We start from the raw sequence: 18,619 nt of genomic DNA on the forward strand, positions 1-18,619 counted from the left end.
TGATATTAAACTGTAGTCAAATTAAATGGTCGGAATGTGATGCATTAGTAAGTTTGGACACCCTGTGGACTAGACTACCGTTTCCCAGATAGTGGGTCGGTGGTGGTCTCGGTGGTAGTCTCTGGACCCATATGTGGGTCGCGAGTAAATACTGCTTTATTTCTATTTTTTTTTGACAAATTTAAATTATTATTCCAAAAATTATGATTCAAAATCATTTAAAACAATATTCAATCGTTCCAAAAACCCATACATTTGAGGGAAAAACACTTTTCATCAAACGTGTCTTTTGGGTCTGGAGCTAAAACGTTTGGGAACCTCTGGACTAGACAGATGAAGACAGTGGAAGGCCCACCTCCATCCCTCTGTCTGTCTGTCTGTCTGATATGAAAAGGGTTGAAAACCTCTGGACTAGAGTCACTAGGCAGATTGACAGAAGACAGTTGGAGCCCCACCTCCACCCCCCTGTCCGTCTCCTCCTCTTCCTCCATCAGCTGTTTCCTCTTCCTCTTCAAGTCTGCCGCCTGCCAGAGACCACATGAATGACATCAGTACAGTAGAATGTACAGTAAAGACCACATGAATAATGAACCAGCCTCATGTTAAGACAGTGGATGTGTTCAGACAGTGGATGTGTTCAGACAGTGGATGTGTTCAGACAGTGGATGTGTTCAGTCAGTGGATGTGTTCAGACAGTGGATGTGTTCAGACAGTGGATGTGTTCAGACAGTGGATGTGTTCAGACAGTGGATGTGTTCAGTCAGTGCATGTGGCACAGATCCACTAACCTTGGTCTGTAGCAGCTCATCCTGGGTCTTCAGCTCTTTGGCTTTCAGCTCCAACTGACCTGCCAGCTCCTCAAGCTCCACCTCCTGCATGGAGAGGATGGCTGAGTATTAGTATAAAGGGAGAAAAGTCTGGGACGTGTGGAGCGTTGTCCAGGGTGTTTTAGGGAAGGGAGAAGAGTCTGGGACGTGTGGAGCGTTGTCCAGGGTGTTTTAGAGAAGGGAGAAAAGTCTGGGACGTGTGGAGCGTTGTCCAGGGTGTTTTAGGGAAGGGAGAAGAGTCTAGGACATGTGAAGTGCTGTCCAGGGTGTTTTAGAGAAGGGAGAAGAGTCTGGGACGTGTGGAGCGTTGTCCAGGGTGTTTTAGAGAAGGGAGAAGAGTCTGGGACGTGTGGAGCGTTGTCCAGGGTGTTTTAGGGACGGGAGAAGAGTCTGGGACGTGTGGAGCGTTGTCCAGGGTGTTTTAGAGAAGGGAGAAAAGTCTGGGACGTGTGGAGCGTTGTCCAGGGTGTTTTAGGGACGGGAGAAGAGTCTGGTACGTGTGGAGCGCTGTCCAGGGTGTTTTAGAGAAGGGAGAAGAGTCTGGGACGTGTGGAGCGTTGTCCAGGGTGTTTTAGGGAAGGGAGAAGAGTCTGGGACATGTGGAGTGTTGTCCAGGGTGTTTTAGGGAAGGGAGAAGAGTCTAGGACATGTGAAGTGCTGTCCAGGGTGTTTTAGAGAAGGGAGAAGAGTCTGGGACGTGTGGAGCGTTGTCCAGGGTGTTTTAGAGAAGGGAGAAAAGTCTGGGACGTGTGGAGCGTTGTCCAGGGTGTTTTAGGGACGGGAGAAGAGTCTGGGACGTGTGGAGCGCTGTCCAGGGTGTTTTAGAGAAGGGAGAAGAGTCTGGGACGTGTGGAGCGTTGTCCAGGGTGTTTTAGGGAAGGGAGAAGAGTCTGGGACGTGTGGAGCGTTGTCCAGGGTGTTTTAGAGACGGGAGAAAAGTCTGGGACGTGTGGAGCGTTGTCCAGGGTGTTTTAGAGAAGGGAGAAGAGTCTGGGAAGTGTGGAGCGTTGTCCAGGGTGTTTTAGGGAAGGGAGAAGAGTCTGGGACGTGTGGAGCGTTGTCCAGGGTGTTTTAGGGAAGGGAGAAGAGTATGGGACGTGTGGAGCGTTGTCCAGGGTGTTTTAGGGAAGGGAGAAGAGTCTGGGACGTGTGGAGCGTTGTCCAGGGTGTTTTAGGGAAGGGAGAAGAGTATGGGACGTGTGGAGCGTTGTCCAGGGTGTTTTAGAGAAGGGAGAAGAGTCTGGGACGTGTGGAGCGCTGTCCAGGGTGTTTTAGAGAAGGGAGAAGAGTCTGGGACGTGTGGAGCGTTGTCCAGGGTGTTTTAGGGAAGGGAGAAGAGTCTAGGACATGTGAAGTGCTGTCCAGGGTGTTTTAGAGAAGGGAGAAGAGTCTGGGACGTGTGGAGCGTTGTCCAGGGTGTTTTAGAGAAGGGAGAAAAGTCTGGGACGTGTGGAGCGTTGTCCAGGGTGTTTTAGGGACGGGAGAAGAGTCTGGGACGTGTGGAGCGCTGTCCAGGGTGTTTTAGAGAAGGGAGAAGAGTCTGGGACGTGTGGAGCATTGTCCAGGGTGTTTTAGGGAAGGGAGAAGAGTCTGGGACGTGTGGAGCGTTGTCCAGGGTGTTTTAGGGAAGGGAGAAGAGTATGGGACGTGTGGAGCGTTGTCCAGGGTGTTTTAGAGAAGGGAGAAGAGTCTGGGACGTGTGGAGCGTTGTCCAGGGTGTTTTAGGGAAGGGAGAAGAGTCTGGGACGTGTGGAGCGTTGTCCAGGGTGTTTTAGGGAAGGGAGAAGAGTCTGGGACGTGTGGAGCGTTGTCCAGGGTGTTTTAGGGACGGGAGAAGAGTATGGGACGTGTGGAGCGTTGTCCAGGGTGTTTTAGGGAAGGGAGAAGAGTCTGGGACGTGTGGAGCGTTGTCCAGGGTGTTTTAGAGAAGGCTCGGACGTGGTAAACTAATCTAACGGGGTGTTATGGGTTGGATCAGGCCTCGACGGTATTGGGAGTGCCAAGCTGTTGGTTACCTTGTAGTCCTGCGTTTTGCTCTGGTTGTCAGCAGTAACCGGAAGAGAACGAAGGGAACAGAAAAGATGGCAAGAGATGTGAACAAAACCGATGAACTCGGATGGGGTGAAACTCTTGGGACCACCTGGGTACAACCCCTCTCAGGCAACCACTAATTGCTAATAATCTTATTACTGGCATTTGGCCAGAGTTACAAGTGAACCCATTTTGGGGCGGGAACCCCATTTGGTGTTTTAAATATGATGTTATAATTTAGCTATTGAAAAATAGCAGATCTACAAGCTCATAGCGCGCCACCGAGTGGCGCGCTACGAGCTTGTAGGTCTGCTATTTTTGAAAAATCGTGAAAATATTTATTTCAGAAAACTGGAGGATTTAGAAGATTTTTTTTTTTAATTTCGAGGTCAGGCCTAAATGGGTTCAGGTCCTTTCTGACGGGGAGCGAGTGACGCAGGCGCCGTCGCCTGGATCAGCGACAGGTCTGCTCATGAGAGGCTCATGTGCTTCTGGTGTGTGTGTGTGTCTGTGTGTGTGTGCGTACGCTCACCTTGCGTGTGTGTGTTAGCTGTGCCTCTCGTGTGAGTGCGTCCAGCTGCAGTTGCAGTCTCTCCAGCTGTGAGGTGTGTGAGCTCTGGAGACGATCTCTGTCCTCCTGCAACGAGGACGCCAAGCACTCCCTCTCAGCTGTCTCCTGCTCGCACACACACACGCACACACACACACACACACACACACGTTACTCTTTTATTACTTTTTTTTAATGGGCAAATTGGCATCATGACAAAGGGGTAAAAAAAAAGAAGATGATAATAAAATAGAAGTACCTCATCCAGGTGCGTCTCTCTGACGAGGCACAGCGCCCTCCTGTGGTCGTCTCTCAGCTGTTCCAGCTTCCCGTCGTGGTCTCGCTGCACTTCCTCTCGAACCTCCAGCAGCACGTTTGTCAGCTGACACCGCCACAAGGTCACATGTTTTAGTGTTCTCCGTTCCCATTGGACGTTAGATTGAAGGAGATGAAAATGCAGGCTTACTGTACGTGTGTGTGTGTGTGTGTGTGTGTGTGTGTGTGTGTGTGTGTGTGCGTGCGTGCGTGCGTGCGTGCATGGATTTTGTTTTTTTACGGGATCATAAGACACCAAAAACATACATAAACAATATCACATTCACTTCCTGAACACAGAAACTACAAAAAAAACACATTTGGTTAAACTTGTGACGAAAAGAGAGTTGAGCCAGAAGGCAAAGCTCTCTGTCTACCGAGCAATCTACTCTCACCTATGTGACTAAATTTGACTGAGGCCATTGGATTTTTTTTAATTTTCGTTTTTTCATGTCATATGAAAGCAGGGAATCATAGCTTTAAATTGACATATTGGTTGTTCAGTTTGACCCACCAGTTTAGGAGATATGTCTTACAGAGTAATGTCTTGCAGAGAAACAGCGAGTTGAGAAAACAGGCTTGAAAGGTTCACTTCTGTGGTCTCTAACATTACTCCTAGCTACATGTTTAAGCATTTATTTCAGCTCTGACACTTATTTCAGACATGCTCTAGTATGTGATGAGTCTGCCTGTGCTATAAACTCATTTTGGGGAAAAAAATTAAAAAAAAGTTTTTAATTTTGAAAAGCTGGAATTTGCGCGATGGCAGTCTCTCAGTCAAATCTGGTCACATTTGGTTAAACTTAATACCACCGCACTGTTGTGACGAAAAGAGAGTTGAGCCAGAAGGAAAAGCTCTCCGTCTAACGAGCAATCTTCCTTCCTACTCTCACCTATGGTCATGAAGTGTGTGTCATGACCGAAAGAATAAGGTCGCGAATACAAGCGGCCGAAATGTGGCTGGCATCTCCCTTAGAGATAGGGTGAGAAGTTCAGTCACACGAGAGAGACTCGGAGTAGAACCGCTGCTCCTTCGCCTGGAAAGGAGTCAGCTGAGGTGGTTCGGGCATCTGGTTAGGATGCCTCTCGGGCGCCTCCCTAGAGAGGTCCTCGACGCACGTCCCACTGGGAGGAGACCCCGGGGCAGACCAAGGCGCAGTTGGAGGAAATACATCGACTCACTGGCCTTGGAACGTCTCGGAATCCCCCAGGAGGAAGTCACTAATGTTGCTCTGGAGAGGGAAGTCTGGAGCACTCTGGTGGAGCTGTTGCCCCCGCGACCCGACTACGGATAAGCGGTTGAAGATGGATGGATAATACCACCAAAACAGAACTGAAAATACATCACAACATATATGTGTTTTCTTTGTCCGTTTGTCCCACGCTTTCTCTACGTATTCTTCAAGTGCGAATAATTATCGTATGTTTGATAATCCAAACCAGTCTCTCTGCGTCGCCGAACCATATCAGATCCAGGTTTACACACAAACCTACTCAACCATCTCTGACGTAGTTCACCATACAAAGGGCATTACAGTAGAGGTGTGTGTGTGTGTGTGACGTGTGTGTGTGCTCACCTCTCTCTGGTACTCTATCAGGTGATGTTCAGGTCGTGAACTCTTCAACTCACTCTTCAGGTCAACGCTTCTGACCTTTACACACACACACACACACACACACACACACACACACACACACACACACACACACACACACACACACACACACACACACACACACACACACACACACACACACACACACACACACACACACACACACACACACACACACACACACACACACACACACACACACACACACACACACACACACACACACACACACACACACACACACACACACACACACACACACGATTGTTTGGACCCTGAATACACGGCTACTTAAATAAATAAATGAATTGACTAAATTGATATTGATTCAAAAGTAACAACAAAAATGATTTGATTGATTTAAAAATGATTTTCACTGCTTATGCGGTAATGAAAGTATTTCCATTAAATTGTGTCAGGGGCGTCCGGTGCAACGCGGTCGCCTCGGAAATATTAATCAATATTATGTTACTACGTGGTCGATTTCTCAGCTCAAATCTTTTCTGAATGAATGAATGAATGAATTAATGAATGCATTTTATTTATATAGCACCTTTCCAAACATATAGTTACAAAGTGCTTTAACCCATTTTGACCTGAGATCAGATTCTAAAAATGTCTTCTAAATCCTGACAGTTTTCTGAAAAAGCTATGTTTCTATGTCAGTCGTTCTTAGATTTTTCAAAAATAGCAGACCTACAAGCTCGTAGCGCGCCACTCGGTGGCGCGCTACGAGCTTGTAGGTATTTTTCAATAGCTAAAGCATAGCATAATGCTAACACCAAAAAGGGTTCCCGCCCAAAATGGGTTAAGCATAGGCATTCTTCAGAGCAATGTATAGAGCTGCAAATGACATTATGTTTGTTTACATGGCTGCCACGTTGGAAAACGGCACAAATCAGGCAACATAGATAGTCATTGATTAGTCATCATTTAACTCGATTTAAAAGTGTGTCTCCGCGATGTTCCGTTCAATATTCTATGGCAGTTGATTATAGCTTGTTTTCTCCAAAAACGCTGTATGGGAACAGAAAGCAGAGAATCATGTACCGTATGTTTGTGAAATCCTAGAACAGTAGAACGAACCGGCTTGGTTTATTATTATAATGTTTTTTACAGCAACCTGTGAGAAAAGGCCTATTCATAGTCTGGATTTTCGGTGGTGAGGTGACCACCGCTCCGGTGGTGAGCTGACCACCAGAGCTGAAATAACGTTGAGCGGTGGTGAGTAAAAACAGCGAGAAGCGGTGGCGGTGGTTTGCTCTTCACCGCGGCTTGTGACGTCATGTTGTAGTTCGGTGGTCACCTAACCACCGAAAATCCAGACTATGAATAGGCCTTTAATCTACAGCGTCCGGATCAGAGCCAACCTCAATTGCTTTTGATTAAAAAAAAAATCACACCCGTGTGAACTGAGTGGTGTAAGGTCTGTCTGACGTAATGAAATCATGTCTGACGTAATGAAATCACACCCGGGTGTGATTTCATTACCTGGCTTTGTTTGTGCAGAAAAAATTAGCATGGTTGCTATGTTCACCCTGTTCACCCGGGAGTGATTTCATTACGTCATTACAACAGGGTGAACATAGCAACCATGCTCATTTTTTCTGCACAAAAAAGCCAGTTGTAGGAGTGGTTTACACCACTCAAAAACAAGCCGGTTTAGTACGATAGGATGTCACCCCCCAAAAAACCTGCCAATAACCAAAGAACGGAACATCGTAGAGTCTCGGTCCTCTCGGGTAATTTTCAGAATCGGGGGATCGGGGGGTCACCTCCTGTTTGTCCCTCCTCTCTCCCTGTAGTCTCCTCCTCTCCGATTGGACCTCCTGCTCCGGCTCCGCCCTCAGACTCTCAGAGTCCCGCCTCCTCTGGGCCTCCAGCCTATCGCGTTCCTCCGCTCGCTCAGAGTCCCGCCTCCTCTGGGCCTCCAGCCTATCACGTTCCTCCTCTCGCGCCACTTCCATGGTGGCGCGCAGCTCCCTGAGCGACGCCTCGCTCTCCTCCCTGTGGACACGTACACACACACGCACGAGTGCACACACACACACACACACACACACATCACATAACATGAGTGTGCGTGCGTGTATACATGTATCTAACCTCAGTGTGCGCGCGCGTATATCGTGTGTGCTGCGTGCGTGGATGTATATCTAACCTCAGCATGCATGCGTGCGTGCGCATATATCTGACCTCAGCGTGCATGCATATATATCTGACCTCAGCGTGCATGCATGTATGCGTGCATGGGTATATATCTGACCTCAGCGTGCATGCATGTATGCGTGCGTGCAGATATATCTGACCTCAGCGTGCATGCATGTATGCGTGCGTGCGTATATATCTGACCTCAGCGTGCATGCATGTGTGCGTGCGTGCATATATCTGACCTCAGCGTGCACGTCTGTCTCTGGGCGTCTCTCTCGGTGGTGTCTCTCAGCTCCTGCAGTCTCCTCTCCGCCTCCTGCTCCAGTCTGTCCTCCTCCTCCGTCCTCTGGCTGTGAAGACGCTGACGCAGGGACCTGCATCATCGTTTACATCCAGAGAAGAGAGAGAGAGAGCTTAGTGGGAATTAAAGCAGGGCCCGCCAAAGCATTGCAAGGGACAGTTAACAGTTTAAGGGCCCCAGACGGAGATCTCCGTCCTGTTAATTAGTATGCCCTGATGCCCAAGACGGAGATTGATTAACAAGACGGAGATTAATGATATCAAAACCGTTCGCATCACTCCACAGCCTAGAAGCGCCTGTTGCGTAATCCTCGATGTTGCACAACAGTGGGAAATAAAAGAGTAAGTATGTAACATACGTATGCACCGTTTGCACCCTGCGTATTCCACACCACTGACAGAGTAAGTATGTAACATACGTATGCACCCTGCATATTCCACACCGCTGACAGAGTAAGTATGTAACATACAGTACGTATGCACCGTTTGCACCCTGCGTATTCCACACCGCTGACAGACACACACCTGAGTCGCTCCTCACTCTCCTCCCTCAGCCTCCTCTCCTCCTCCTGCTCCGCTCTCCTCAGCTCCTCGCTCAGGAGACACATCCTCTTCTTCCTCCCCTCCTCCTCCTCCTCCTCCTCTCTCTCCCTCCTCTGTCGTTCGCTCTCCTCTCTCCTCCTCCTCCTCTTCTCCTCTCCTTCCTTCCTTCTCCTCTCCTCCTCCTCTTCCTCCTCCCGGTCTCTACTCCGACTCGGCTGCTCCTGGAAGGGCTTCATGGGGGTGGGATATATAAAAAAAGTACAAATCAAAAAGGATTCGCTCCAATATAGCAGGCAGAAACACTGCGATACTGTACATGCTGCCTGAGCAACCTGATAATAGTAATCAGTAATAGTAATAGCAATGACTGTTAGTAATCACTGCTATAGTATAGAAAGCAGTGGTTCCCAAACGTTTTAACCCGTGAGCCAAAACAGAAATTAGACATTGTCCCGGGAAAATAGACACATTTACAAGCTCAGCTTGTAAAATCGGCTATTTTCACCACTTCTTACATATTTGTTCTAATTTATGGAATTTCTTATTATGGATTTTTCTTCATGTTTCTTCATGAAGTTACTGGGAAAAAAAAGTTTTGCTTTTTTTTGGGGAATGCTGTTTTTGAAAATGTTTTGAAATACTAATAATTAAAAACAAAATGCAGTAAACCAAAAATGAAGGGACCCATACACCCATGCACATGCAGGGTCCCAACCCCCTATTGGCCGTGGGGCTTAGTGTCCCATTGGCTGTGGGGCTAAGTGTCCCATTGGCCGTGGGGCTTAGTGTCCCATTGGCCGTGGGGCTAAGTGTCCCATTGGCCGTGGGGCTTAGTGTCCCATTGGCCGTGTGGCTAAGTGTCCCATTGGCCGTGGGGCTAAGTGTCCCATTGGCCGTGGGGCTAAGTGTCCCATTGGCCGTGGGGCTGAGTGTCCCATTGGCCGTGGAGCTTAGTGTCCCATTGGTTGTGGGGCTAAGTGTCCCATTGGCCGTGGGGCTAAGTGTCCCATTGGCCGTGGGGCTAAGTGTCCCATTGGCCGTGTGGCTAAGTGTCCCATTGGCCGTGGGGCTAAGTGTCCCATTGGCCGTGGAGCTTAGTGTCCCATTGGCCGTGTGGCTAAGTGTCCCATTGGCCGTGGGGCTAAGTGTCCCATTGGCCGTGGGGCTAAGTGTCCCATTGGCCGTGGAGCTTAGTGTCCCATTGGCCGTGGGGCTAAGTGTCCCATTGGCCGTGGAGCTTAGTGTCCCATTGGCCGTGTGGCTAAGTGTCCCATTGGCCGTGGAGCTTAGTGTCCCATTGGCCGTGTGGCTAAGTGTCCCATTGGCCGTGGGGCTTAGTGTCCCATTGGCAGAAGGGTGAAATCAGCCGTCAACGGCTTCTACCAGAAATATCCCATTGGCCGTATAGGGCTAGTCTCCCATTGGCTTAGAGGTCAAGACGCCAGCCAATCATAAAGATCTCGCCACTGCATCACTACTAGACCACGTGACTAGACTAGAAAGTCCGATCATTGATAAAACTTGTTGTCAAACCGTGCCAGGGGCCTTGTGTACCTTCTGGCCCCGCGACAAGGGGCCCTCGGAGGAGCCTTCCAGCCGGAGGGGCCCCTGGCCCTGGCCGCGGGGCCCCCGGGACGTCTCGGGCCTCTGCAGGGCCAGGGAGGCGCTGAGGCCCTCGGCCTTGGGTCGCACGCCCACCTCTCTCTCCGAGTGGGAGGGGCTGCTGCAGAGGGAGGGGGAGGGGCTCAACTGGTGTAGGAGGAGCCTGTCCACCACCTTGGGCGCCGCCGGGCGGTCGAGCCTCACGTGCATGCGCCTGGAGAGAGAGAGAGAGAGAGAGAGACAGACAGACAGAGCGTGGGAGTGGTTTCCATTAGGGATGGGATGATAATCGTTTATCGTGATAAAAAAACACCCACAATAGAGCATCGCAGTCCCGTCCCCTTTCATGACGATACCAGGCCCAGGAAATGAATCACATAGACATTTCAAAAAGTATTTATTTAAAGACCTTTTAAGCGTCGTACGAAGCCAACTCGAGTCGTGACAAATCATGACAACACACAAACAAATAATTACATAGAAGAAAAACAACAAAAAAAGTGTTGTAACCTGCCGTTTTTTTTTTTTCTACTTTCTAATTCTTTGTTTGGCCCAAAAAAATGTGTTTGTTGTCATGATTTGTCACGACTAGAAGAAGAAGAGTTGGCTTTGTCCGCGGCGTAAACGTCTTTAAATAAATACTTTCTGAAATGTCTATGAGGAAAATGAACGGAGAATCATTTCCTGGGCCCTGGTAGGGGGCGGGACTGCGACGCTCTATAATCGCATTGCAGAGATTTCAATTCATGGTGAAATTCTCCTCCGTCATACGCTAGAGGATACATTTGCTTTTGTTGAGCTACAAATTCACCATTTCTCAACCATCCGATTGGTCCCTGGCTTGTTCCGCCCTGGTTCCACCTTGTTTGTTTATGTTGAATTTGCTAAAAAAAATTAAACAAACATGATATGCCCAGTCACCAGGCTGCACCTGTGATGTTCCTTTTTACTGACACAAAGTTTAAAATAACAATTGAATGCACCGAATATCAATACGAAGCAACTGAAAAAACACCGTATTTCAATGGTAGGTCAAGGATCCCAAAAAAGATGTATTTGTCCGCAAATATTTTGAGAAGCAAAGAAAAAAAAGTGAGCGACACCCACAGCCACAATACTAGAGGGAGCGTAAACAATGATCTGGTGCCACCCACTTATAAAACAATTATATGGGTAAATTCACCTTCCGCAGCACTGCTATCCAGGTGTGGAATGCCCTGCCCCCTTCCCTGAGCCCTATGCGGGAGCTAACTATTTCCGTAGACAACGCCCTGGTAACGTCGGTCCCAACAGCCAGGAACCTTGGTGTTGTCCTGGACAGTCAGCTCTCGTTTAAAACTCACATCACAGCTGTCACTCGATCCTGTAGGTTCACACTCTATAACATACGACGAATTAGACCGTTCCTCACCCGGGAATCATCCCAGCTCCTAATCCAGACAACAGTCTTGTCAAAACTTGACTATTGTAATTCGCTCCTTACTGGCCTACCGGCATGTGCACTTAAGCCTCTCCAAATGATCCAAAATGCCGCAGCTCGTCTGGTCTTCAACCAGCCAAAATTCTCACATGTCTCCCCCCTGCTCCGCTCCCTGCACTGGCTCCCAGTCGCTGCCCGCACAGAATACAAAACTCTGATGCTGGCATTCAAAGCAACCAAAGGTATGGCTCCCCCATATCTTGCAAGCATGATTGAACCCTACAAACCCTCCCGCACACTCAGATCAGCCAACGCAGGAAAGCTGGAAGTACCCTCACTCCACACTCCACACGTCCCAAACTCTTCTCCCATCTGGCCCCAAAACTGTGGAATGCACTCCCCGTTGCAATCAGAACTGCAGCATCACTCCCAATCTTCCGCCGTAGTCTGAAGACCCACCTTTTCAGACTCCATCATGGCCCATAGCACTTATCCTACCCCCTTAGATAGCACTTTTTAGACTTAGATAGCATTTGAAACAGACTTATAGCATGTCATGTAGACAGCACAATAATTGCATTGTATATAGTCATAGTACATATGTATAGCATAGTATAGTATATATGTATAGTTAATATGTATAGTGTCATTATATATAGATATGTTCTAGTTACGTTCTTAGCTTACGCATGTTTCTTGATAAATGCATTTTATATATGTGATGTATTCCCATACTTTTGTTCCTGCCTAATGTAAATCGCTCTGGATTAAGAGCGTCTGCTAAATGCCTAAATTGTAAATTGTAGAACCCATTTTGACCGGAGATCAGATTCTAAAAATGTCTTCTACATCCTGACAGTTTTCTGAAAAAGCTATGTTTCTATGTCAGTCGTTCTTCGATTTTTCAAAAATAGCAGACCTACAAGCCCGTAGCGCGCCACTCGGTGGCACGCTATGAGCTTGTAGATCTGCTATTTTTCAATAGCTGAAGCATTGCATAATGCTAACACCAAAAGGGGTTCCCGCCCAAAATGGTTTAAAACAAGCAAATCACTGACTTCCTTGAAAACAGGCCTAAAATTTCACCTGTCAGCAGGTCAGAGGGAGAGGAGGTGATCGACTGCTGTTTTAGATTAGTGTTCATGACTGTATGTGTGTGTGTGAGTGCATGGGACCCGAATGGAAACCAGACCGCAAGGTCTTTCTTCGGAAATCGTTTTGGACCAAAACGCCTGACTGTACCTTGTGCTGTTTGCATTTATATTGTCCAATAAAATATTCAATCAATCAAAAAAAGATTTGAGTTAAAAATGTTCGCTGTGAAAGAATATATTCAAAGATTTGCACCACATTTTCACGATAAAAACAATAAATGGCAGATCTATAAGCTTGTACCACGGCACTTTTAATTCACTCTGGCAGCGTTTTGGGCGGGAGCCCCTTTTGGTGTTTTAACTAAGCATTATGTTATACTTTAGCTATTGAAAAAAAGCAGATCTACAAGCTCGTAGCGCGCCACCGAGTGGCGCGCTACGAGCTTGTAGGTCTGCTATTTTTGAAAAATCGTGAAAATGTGGCACAAATCTTTGAATATATATTCTTTCAGAAGACTTTTTTTTTCTTTTCTCGATGTCAGGCCTAAATGGGTTAAATAAAGGTGCTATAATGTGTCCCCTTTCAGCAGAAGGGGAGACACTTAAGAAATACGTTTGATTTGGATGAATGCACTAAGGGTGGGAAAAAAAATCGATTCACACAAATCACGATTTTAATGCCACATTTATTTTTTTGTCAGAAAGACCGACTGATGTGATCTGGCTGCGTTGAAGCGTGTGATGCAGCGTTGCGATGCACACACGGGTCCGACATGCGGAAACAGCGGTCGGAACATGCGGTCGAAAATGCGCTGCTCCCGCGTGCAGTTAGGGTGAGGCGAGGGTTTGAGGTAGGTTGTCGGTCTAATTACAGTCGGACCGATAGTATGTCGAAACCTTGTTTTCTATTGTTTATAATCGTTTTAAAATGTTATAGTATAAAAAAAAACTAAGTAGCTTGGGGGATTATTATTATTTTTTTAGCAAAAAGTCGAATCGAATCGCAACAATCGCAATATAAATCAAATCGGCAGCCTGGGTATGGAGATCTTATGGAATCGGGAGGTTAAGTGAATCGTCCCACCCCTACTGACCTCTCAGCAGCCTCAGCCCTCCTCTTCCGCTCCTCCTCCTGCTGCTTGGTGGCCTCCTTCTCCTCCTCCTCCTCCTCTTCCTCCTCCTCCTCCTCCTCCTCCTCCTCCAGAGGGCTGACAGCAGGAGACAGCTCCTTCAGGAGGTCCTGGACATTCTTCTCAGACCTCCTGGAGAGCACGCCGGACTGCAGAACAATGCACACGACCACAGCAGTTTGTGAATACGTTGCACTACGAATGCAGGAATGAAGCACTTGCCCTATAGCCTCGATGACCTTACAGGCGTATGCAAAGACTCAACTTGTAGTATTTTTTATGTAGACATAGCACTCTTAGCGTACGTATGATCGTTGACCCAGCCCTAGGCCAGAAAGGTGAATGTTGACCCAGCCCTGGGGCCAGAGAGGTGAACGTTGACCCAGCCCTGGGGCCAGAGAGGTGAACGTTGACCCAGCCCTGGGCCAGAGAGGTGAACGTTGACCCAGCCCTGGGGCCAGAGAGGTGAACGTTGACCCAGCCCTGGGTCAGAGAGGTGAACGTTGACCCAGCCCTGGGGCCAGAGAGGTGAACGTTGACCCAGCCCTGGGCCAGAGAGGTGAACGTTGACCCAGCCCTGGGCCAGAGCGGTGAATGTTGACCCAGCCCTGGGCCAGAGAGGTGAACGTTGACCCAGCCCTGGGGCCAGAGAGGTGAACGTTGACCCAGCCCTGGGCCAGAGAGGTGAACGTTGACCCAGCCCTGGGGCCAGAGAGGTGAACGTTGACCCAGCCCTGGGCCAGAGAGGTGAACGTTGACCCAGCCCTGGGCCAGAGAGGTGAACGTTGACCCAGCCCTGGGCCAGAGAGGTGAACGTTGACCCCGCCCTGGGGCCAGAGAGGTGAACGTTGACCCAGCCCTGGGCCAGAGAGGTGAACGTTGATCCAGCCCTGGGCTAGAGAGGTGAACGTTGACCCAGCCCTGGGGCCAGAGAGGTGAACGTTGACCCAACCCTGGGGCCAGAGAGGTAAACGTTGACCCAGCCCTGGGGCCAGAGAGGTGAACGTTGACCCAGCCCTGGGCCAAAGCTGAAAATGGAAACTTTCGCTCCAAGGTGGCGATGTTGTGCACTGGATATGTCAGCTGGGGTGATACATCATGCTGTAAGGAATGACCGTGAATGACCAGTGTGTCTTTTTTGGGGGGTTTTGTATCGGTCCTCGTCTCCAAGACAAATTTCTCCCCGGAGACCAAATACGTTAGCCTCGAACAGCCGACATTCTATCTGCAATGAGAGTAGGGCCCGACCGATATGGATTTTTGTGACCGATAACTGATTTTAGAGAGGGGATAATCACCCGATAACCGATATGCAACCAATAGTGATTTTGTTTTTGGCTGGAATGAAAATGGGCCTGTACCCGAGGCGGGGTTGGCGAAAGGGCCTTTCTGTGTGGAGTTTGCATGTTCTCCCCGTGTCCCCTAGGGTAGGTACCCTCACAAAAAACATGCAGTAATCCTGGTCTCTAAACTGGCCAGCCGGGGCACCTGATGGAGGGGAAAGGAACTGGTTGGAAAACGTGTTCCTTCCACGCGCTACGTCCAACCAGGGAAACTCCCCCCTGTCAGGTGTAAAGGAGCAACTTGGACACTCAGGCATGAAGGAAGCATGAGTTCAAGTCCGTTGCTCTCCCCATGTCCCCCATAAATGGGGACTAGGTTGGTGGAGGGTGTGTAGAGCCCAGGATCACATTAGATAATTGACACAGGGGTGAAAATGGGTTACAAAATCGTGGGATAAAAAAAAAGAAAATGGGCCTGTTTCTGTGTGGACTGTGCAAAGAATTGTAATCAATTATAATGTAAAGGTACAGTGACAGTAGTGCATACAGCTGATATATCGGTCTGGCACTAATTGAGAGCGGACATTTCCTCAAGGCAGAAATTCAAGAGTGTGTAGTATAACCAAGTTGCACAGGATTCAATCTATCCGCTGTGTCAACATGGCTGGACGAGGTAACTACACCTCAAAAGCCCGAATTCCAATACCCAAAATCTCAGCCACTCACTCACTCCAGCATGGCGGTGTTACGGTGAAATTGGTGACATGCCGAAATATGTGACCATCTTGTGGACTTCTAAAAATGTATTCTACATATATCCTGACAGTTTTCTGAAAAAGCTATCGTTCTTCGATTTTTCAAAAATAGCAGACCTACAAGCTTGTAGCGAGCCACTCGGTGGCGCGCTATGAGCTTGTAGATCTGCTATTTTTCAATAGCTAAAGCATAACATAATGCTAACACCAAAAGAGGTTCCCGCCCAAAATGGGTTAAATGCGTGGCCTAAATACCGCTAGGTTGAACTAATAAACTGCTAATAAACAAACCGCAATGATTTACTGGACGTTCGGACACTGACGTTATGTGATTGTCTACACGACTGTCACATATTTCAGCAGGTCCACCGTGCTGGAGTGACCGAGTGTGAGTGAGCGAGATTTGGGGGTATTGGAATTTAGCTATAAACTACCGTGGGGAGGAACGTGAAGACTTCACAGATGTACTGTACCTTCACATCCTCTATGGAAGACAGCGACGCCTCGATGTGCTCACTGGCCTCGGTCTCCTGCACGGACGCACGAGAAAACATTCATTATTATGTATATTACACAGTAACTAACTTTTAATAATTCAACGTGTAATGCTAACTTACTTCTTATCACACGTGTCAGTGGCAGGGGAGGCAACAACACTGACGTGCATGAGCGCTCGTCACAAACACAGCATTTTATAGAGCAGAAACACAGCAAGAGATGAAGCTGGTCGTTATGAAGCATGACTGCACAACGTCACACACAGAGCAGACAGTCTGCAGCTAGCTGCACTGGTCGTTATGAAGCATGACTGCACTACGTCACACAGAGCAGACAGTCTGTAGATAGCTGCGCTGGTCGTTATGAAGCATGACTCTGCACTACGTCACACAGAGCAGACAGTCTGCAGCTAGCTGCGCTGGTCGTTATGAAGCATGACTGCACTACGTCACACAGAGCAGACAGTCTGCAGCTAGCTGCGCTGGTCGTTATGAAGCATGACTCTGCACCACGTCACACACAGAGCAGACAGTCTGCAGCTAGCTGCGCTGGTCGTTATGAAGCATGACTCTGCACTACGTCACACAGAGCAGACAGTCTGCAGCTAGCTGCGCTGGTCGTTATGAAGCATGACTCTGCACCACGTCACACACAGAGCAGACAGTCTGCAGCTAGCTGCGCTGGTCGTTATGAAGCATGACTGCACTACGTCACACAGAGCAGACAGTCTGTAGATAGCTGCGCTGGTCGTTATGAAGCATGACTGCACCACGTCACACAGAGCAGACAGTCTGTAGATAGCTGCGCTGGTCGTTATGAAGCATGACTCTGCACCACGTCACACAGAGAGCACACAGTCTGCAGCTAGCTGCACTGATCGTTATGAAGCATGACTGCACTACGTCACAGAGAGCAGACAGTCTGCAGCTAGCTGCGCTGGTCGTTATGAAGCATGACTGCACTACGTCACACAGAGCAGACAGTCTGTAGATAGCTGCGCTGGTCGTTATGAAGCATGACTGCACTACGTCACACAGAGCAGACAGTCTGCAGCTAGCTGCGCTGGTCGTTATGAAGCATGACTCTGCACCACGTCACACAGAGCAGACAGTCTGCAGCTAGCTGCGCTGGTCGGTATGAAGCATGACTCTGCACCACGTCACATAGAGCAGACAGTCTGCAGCTAGCTGCGCTGGTCGTTATGAAGCATGACTCTGCACCACGTCACACACAGAGCAGACAGTCTGCAGCTAGCTGCGCTGGTCGTTATGAAGCATGACTGCACTACGTCACACAGAGAGCAGACAGTCTGCAGCTAGCTGCACTGGTCGTTATGAAGCATGACTCTGCACCACGTCACACAGAGCAGACAGTCTGCAGCTGGTCGTTATGAAGCATGACACTGCACCACGTCACACAGAGCAGACAGTCTGCAGATAGCTGCGCTGGTCGTTATGAAGCATGACTCTGCACAACGTCACACACAGAGCAGACAGTCTGCAGCTAGCTGCGCTGGTCGTTATGAAGCATGACTGCACCACGTCACACACAGAGCAGACAGTCTGCAGCGCTGGTCGTTATGAAGCATGACTCTGCACTACGTCACACAGAGCAGACGATGCAGCTGGTCGTTATGAAGCATGACTCTGCACTACGTCACACAGAGCAGACAGTCTGCAGCTAGCTGTGCTGGTCATTGAGTGGTGTTAAGTACAGAGAGTGCAGTAACTACGTTTTTTTGGAGAGATATAACAAAAAACAAAGAACTCTGTGGTGTTGTTTTAACTTTCAGTTTCATTTTTTGCCACGGACACACACACACACATTAGCAGAAACAGAGCTATGCCTAAATGTATACTGTCTGCGTGCTAGTTATGTGGTCCTCAAAGTGGGACGAGGGACCTTCAGCGTTCTTTGAAATGAGACCCTTACAGGTCTGTAACTCTGAGAGTTATGGGTTCCTTGGAAATAACACGTTTCAGAACCACTGGTCAACCACTGCCAAGACGGCGTGTCGCGTGTTGGACTCCCGTTCATGACGACCTTTGCTGCATGTCTCTCCCCTTCTCTCTCTCTCCCTCTCTCCTGTCTGTCTTCACTGTACTGTAACTATCAATAAAAGGCACAAAAGCCAAAAACAAATATTAAAAAAAATAATATGTCATACATACTGTATACATAGTAAATGAGTGTCGTACGTATTCTGAAGAAAACCTCATGATCAAAATAAGTTGTTCTTAAAACAAAATCTAGGCCTGGGCCATGGCTCAGTGGTCCAGGCACCTTGGCTGGTAATCCAGTCTGGCAGTGTGCCGCGGGTTCGACTCCCGATCCCGACGGCCTTTACTGCATGTCTTCCCCCCCCATCTCTCTCCCCATTTCCTGTCAGCCTACTGTCTGTCCCTCCATAAAATATATAAAATAAAGGCGAAAGCCACAAAAAAAAACATTTAAAAAAAAGAAAAATCTAATATTTGACCACAGACAAGAACAAGTCTTTGCCC

The 18,619-nt window shown here is 48.5% G+C and overlaps 1 protein-coding gene across 2 annotated transcripts in view; it reads right to left on the bottom strand.

Annotated features, from left to right (window-relative positions):
• The window catches only part of cep164 (centrosomal protein 164), a 54,534-nt gene that overhangs the window by 20,741 nt on the left and 15,174 nt on the right, over window positions 1-18,619 (bottom strand). For both annotated transcript variants that reach the window (XM_079514020.1, XM_079514019.1), the window contains exons 9-19: window positions 16,091-16,147; window positions 13,544-13,728; window positions 9,888-10,149; window positions 8,316-8,563; window positions 7,733-7,864; window positions 7,115-7,346; window positions 5,301-5,375; window positions 3,668-3,790; window positions 3,391-3,534; window positions 789-872; window positions 456-524 (exon numbers count right to left, since the gene is read on the bottom strand). In XM_079514020.1, the coding sequence (XP_079370146.1) occupies window positions 456-524; window positions 789-872; window positions 3,391-3,534; window positions 3,668-3,790; window positions 5,301-5,375; window positions 7,115-7,346; window positions 7,733-7,864; window positions 8,316-8,563; window positions 9,888-10,149; window positions 13,544-13,728; window positions 16,091-16,147 (1,611 nt within the window). The remainder of the gene's footprint in view (window positions 1-455; window positions 525-788; window positions 873-3,390; window positions 3,535-3,667; window positions 3,791-5,300; window positions 5,376-7,114; window positions 7,347-7,732; window positions 7,865-8,315; window positions 8,564-9,887; window positions 10,150-13,543; window positions 13,729-16,090; window positions 16,148-18,619) is intronic.

Source organism: Electrona antarctica (genome assembly GCF_951216825.1).
Source record: "Electrona antarctica genome assembly, chromosome: 11".
NCBI lineage: Eukaryota > Metazoa > Chordata > Actinopteri > Myctophiformes > Myctophidae > Electrona > Electrona antarctica.